Here is a 5,000-nt window from a genome sequence, read left to right on the forward strand (position 1 = left end):
GCAGTCGACTGATCCTGCTTTATGCTTTTCATTCCCTTCATTTCATTATTTCTGTGATGCAGCTGTATTTTCAGCATCATTACTCCAGTCTTCAGTGTCACATGATCTTCAGAAATCATAATAATATGCTGATTTGCTGCTCGACAAACATTTCTGATTATTATCAATGTTGAAAACAGTTGTGCTGCACAATATTTTTGTGGAAAATGTGATGCATTTTATTTTTCAGGATTCACAGATGAATAGAAATTTATTTGAAATAGAAATCTTTTAGAACATTTTAAATGTCTTTACTGTCACTTTTGGTCAATTTAATGCATTCTTGAATAAAAGTATTCTTTTTTTTTTCTTCTTTTTTTAATTTATCAAGCTTAAAATTCAGCTTTACATCAGGGAATAAATTATAATAGAAAATTATTTTATGTAATAATATTTTACAATAAATGCAGTCTCTGTCAGAAGAAGAGATTTCTTAACGGAGTTTTTTGACCCATTTGGTCATTTGTGTTAAATGTGCTCTATACAAATAAAGTTTGACTTTCTTTCTGTAGTCTTTTTGTGTTCAGGCAGATGTTTTATCTGAGGTACTGAGTGGGTTTACTGTTTTCTCCAACTGCTTTCACACATTTCAGTCTCAGGTCCGGCGGGGATTGTAGGTGGTGGAGTGAATGTCCAGCGCTCTCTCCCTCAATACCACGCCTTGAGCAAGCACCGAACCCCCAGCTGCTCCGGGTGTGTGTTCACGGTGTGTGTGTGTGTGTGTGTGTGTGTGTGTGTGTGTTCACTGCTGTGTGTGTGTGTTCACTACTGTGTGTGTGCACTTTGGATGGGTTAAATGCAGAGCATGAATTCAGAGTATGGGTCACTGTACTTGGCTGTATGTCACGTCACTTTCACTTTTCAAAACTTTGCACACAAAATGCAAAATGCCTCGCATCTCTTGCAAAATGAAGCACTGCATTATAAATATCACAAACACATCTCAAAAGCAAACATTTGCAAACGCCTTTGCCATAATATTAATTCCTGTTAGATGTGTGTGTTACGTAGAGAATTGTGTGTTGTGTTTTCTGAAATTGAAAACTGAGTCAAAGGCTGAGAATCAGTGTATGTTTTGCAGATCTGGTGTGTGCTTCTGCTGTTTGAGTGACAGCTTTCAGAAACTGTGAGACAAGGAAAGATTCTGTGTGTAGCAGCTGAAAAAAAAAAACATTCATTAGGATTAATGGTCCCACTTTATATCAGGTGGCCTTAACTACTGTGTACTTGCATTTAAATTAATCATTTGGTACAATGCACTTATTGTGTACATACATGTTTTTACATTGTACTTATATTATTAATAATACCTATATGTAGTTACATCTGTAATTAATTTCTGTAATTACCTTTATAATTACACTGTTGACCCATCCCTTACACCTTAACCCACCCTTAAACTGACCCGTACCACCAAACCTGCCCCTAACCTCCCCGTATCCCCCTCAACAGCAGCAGAAGTGTTCTGCAACACAATATGAACACAATAAGGACATTGTACTTATTTTTTGATGTAAGTATAGTAGTTAAGGCCACCTAATATAAAGTGTGACCGGATTAATTTTTTCATACACTTTGATTTAGTGGATATGTTCATTCACATCATCACTCATAAATGTTCGCTGAACGTCTCCATTTGTCCTTTTTCATATATTAAAATTGTAAAACATCTGTGGGAATTTTTTCCTGTGTATGACTGTTGTAATATTATAAATGAAAATGATTAAATATGATTCTTGTGTTCATTTTTGTGAAAAAAGTGTGAAAACATGCCTTGATCATTTGAACAAGATTTGACTGTATTTTACTCTCTACATCAAACATTTTGAATCTTCTTGACTGTAATGATGGGTTACATATTTTTAAATAATTTCAGAAAAAATACTGACAGATTTTCTTTTATTTTTGTGTAAAGTTGCTGTGGAAGTTTATTGTATTGCATAAAGCACTAAATAAATGAGTGAAATTATTTGACTTTGACTATTTGCACACCATCAAAACGAGGAAAAATATAATAGGAAAAGTGTATTTATAATATACAGTAGAAGACATTTCATGAGAGCAGGACAGTATTAGTCCTTCAAAACAGTCCAAATGAAAGAAGTGTTTTACATGATTTGCCCAGTTTCCTGTAGAAGTGTTTTAAGAGGAAGTGTAAACGTCTGCTCAGACGGTGATGATGGTTTGATTCCTGAATCTGTGGAGACACGCAGGAGAACAGCAGCAGAACATGACGGGGACGAACGGAAGCCCAAACACGCCGGGGACGGGACGGATGAGCTTCAGACCCGCGCCGAACATGAGACCCGTGCAGGCATCACACACACCAGCACTGAAAACACACATCAACATCACACACTACACACTGTATTTAAGACTTCATCACTATATCAACCCTCTTACAACAGCTCAGACAAGAACAGTCATATTTCTAAAGAGTGAGTGAGTGTGTGTGTGTGTGTGTGTGTGTGTGTCTGTGTCTGTGTCTGTGTCTGTGTGTGTGTGTGTGTGTGTGTGTGTGTGTGTTTTACCTGTTCAGGAGCATCCGTGCAGCGGGTGGCAGGTGTGTGTAGTGCTGCTGTGCGTGTGTGTGTGTGAGTGTGTGTGCGGCCGTGTGCAGCAGCGTCTGAGGACAGTTGCAGCTGTTCTCGCTCCACAGTAACACGTGTGTGTAATTCCCAGACATCCTGAGCTCCGACACGGACACACGGAGCAGACCGGCGGGAAGAGCCACCAACTGATTCCCTTCAACATTCAGAGACCTCAGAGACCTGAACACACACACACAGACACACACACACACACACACACACACACACAACACAGAAGAACAATATTACAAGAACAATATTATCCACAGTTATTCTCGATTGCTAAAACACAATTCATGACACAATTCTCCATTTCCTCACAACTATAAGGGTGATTCTTAGACTATGGGCACTTTTATGTTCTTTGGTCATATTTTTAAAAATACATATAATTTTGGACAAATTCCTCTTTATTTGTCAAACTAACAACAAAACCACCTTAAAAACTTTTTACTACCTTTCTATTATGATTGTTTCATACTTTTCAGCCTCCTTATAGGTGTCAAAATCACTGTTTTCTCCTTTCACCCAGACTTTTAAACTTCAACAATGAAAGTACAGTTTAAAAATATGACTTATCTGGTAACTATTAATGCACCAGAATTAAGCACTAGTAAAATAATTAAAATACATCATAGTATTTCATGCGAGACCACTATCAATATTAGTTTTTATACAAAATATAGCTGTCGCACAGTATTGGTGTCATTTCCAGCACAACACTGTACTGTCTCTTTAAGAAGTTTGTGTGAAAGATTGTTTCGTGGTTTCTGTGGAAATGTTCAGTGACATCAGAGCACATGCTGGACATCATCAACAACATATGAAGAAAAATCAAGGTAAATATTGCTTGATCAGTTCATATATTTATTCTACGTCATTTCCAAACATACTGTACCTTCAAGGGTGTTTTTAAAAAGCTAAAAATTTAAGTTAAATAAGAGTATTTTGCATACATGAAATGTTAAGTATTAATTCAAAGCTAATCAGTGAAGCTATCTTCCATATTTTCACAAAAAACTACAGAAATGTCATTTCCACCGCAGTCTCTCACACACTGCCTCTGTGCTGGAAATGACATTCATGGTTACAAAGTACAATTGATATGGATTGTGAGTAGATTTGTGTAACACTTTTTATATTATATTACAATACTATTTATATTTATATTATGATATTATTTTTACTTCTAAATTATATTACTTTTATATTAATTGATTTCATTTTTATCTATTTTTAAGATGCCACCTAAGACAACAAACAAAAGGTCACAGGCCTATAGGGACAAAATAAAAGCTGACCCTATAAAATATGAAGAGAGACTTAAAAGAGACGGAGAGAGACACCTGAGGAATAAAGAGACGGAGAGAGACACCTGAGGAATAAAGAGACGGAGAGAGACACCTGAGGAATAAAGAGACGGAGAGAGACACCTGAGGAATAAAGAGACGGGCAGTAAAACAGCTCTGTTTAAATGATACAGTTTCAGGTGTTCTTTACAGTTACTCGTTACAGAAGATGAGTGTTCATTTAAGAGACCAATGAGAACATTTCAGTATCAAACTCTCACAATTATATAGCCTCATAATTATCTCACAATGTTTACATTTTGATGCATCATTTATTGCTTATGTTTTTGGCTTGCATCAGTTGTGTCAGTTATTTACAGTATGCACTGTAACCGTTCATCTGTGAGACAAATCAGTTTTATACATCAAACTCAGCTCTACACTAAAAACAGCTGTGGTTATGTTTAATGACTTTGTGAATTGAGTTTAATGAGTGCGATGAGTTTAAGACTTTTCATGTTAATTCATTGTCATTTCCACCACCACCTGACATCTTGGCAAATTTAAAAGTGCTGACTAATGCTAAACGTAAATTCAGTAAGATTGTTATCCACGTCGGCGCTAATGATGTTCGACTTCGCCAGTCGGAGATCACCAAAAATAATGTTAAAGAGGTGTGTGAACTTGCAAGTACGATGTCAGACACTGTAATATGCTCTGGTCCCCTCCCTGCTTACCGGGGTGATGAGAGTCACTCAGTGGCTGGATGTCTAAGTGGTGCCCGCAAAATAACATAGGCTTTATAGACAATTGGAAGAATTTTTGGGGCAGACCTGACCTGTTGAAAAGAGATGGTGTTCATCCCTCCTGGGGTGGTGCCGCTCTTCTCTCTAGAAATATGGCACATAGTCTTAGAGTTTGTACTTGACTAACTGGAGCCCAGGTCAGGAAGCAGACAGACTGGCTAAACCGATCGTCTGCTAGCCGCCTCACGTCACAGAAGTCAGTTAACTCTCAGCACATAGAGACTCCTTCACCTAGATATCACTCTATAGAGACTGTGTCTGAACACATGGAATTG

General features: G+C 37.3%; 2 protein-coding genes across 8 annotated transcripts in view; one reads left to right on the plus strand and one right to left on the minus strand.

Moving 5' to 3' along the window:
* Positions 1–528, plus strand: part of LOC131546651 (serine/threonine-protein kinase Nek5) — a 23,775-nt gene extending 23,247 nt beyond the window's left edge. For all 3 annotated transcript variants that reach the window (XM_058786413.1, XM_058786414.1, XM_058786415.1), the window contains exon 20: positions 1–528. This exon is cut by the window's left edge and continues 166 nt beyond it. In XM_058786413.1, the coding sequence (XP_058642396.1) occupies positions 1–12 (12 nt within the window). In that variant the 3' untranslated portion in view covers positions 13–528.
* Positions 529–1,925: 1,397 nt separating this feature from the next.
* The window catches only part of LOC131546652 (leucine-rich repeat-containing protein 63), a 15,322-nt gene continuing 12,247 nt past the window's right edge, over positions 1,926–5,000 (minus strand). For 4 of the 5 annotated variants that reach the window (XM_058786418.1, XM_058786420.1, XM_058786417.1 and 1 more), the window contains exons 9-10: positions 2,571–2,810; positions 1,926–2,371 (exon numbers count right to left, since the gene is read on the minus strand). In XM_058786418.1, coding sequence (XP_058642401.1) covers positions 2,206–2,371; positions 2,571–2,810 — 406 coding nt within the window. In that variant the 3' untranslated portion in view covers positions 1,926–2,205. The remainder of the gene's footprint in view (positions 2,372–2,570; positions 2,811–5,000) is intronic. The other variant, XM_058786419.1, reaches the window with a different exon arrangement.

Source organism: Onychostoma macrolepis, chromosome 09 (assembly GCF_012432095.1).
Source record: "Onychostoma macrolepis isolate SWU-2019 chromosome 09, ASM1243209v1, whole genome shotgun sequence".
Classification (NCBI taxonomy): Eukaryota; Metazoa; Chordata; class Actinopteri; order Cypriniformes; family Cyprinidae; genus Onychostoma; species Onychostoma macrolepis.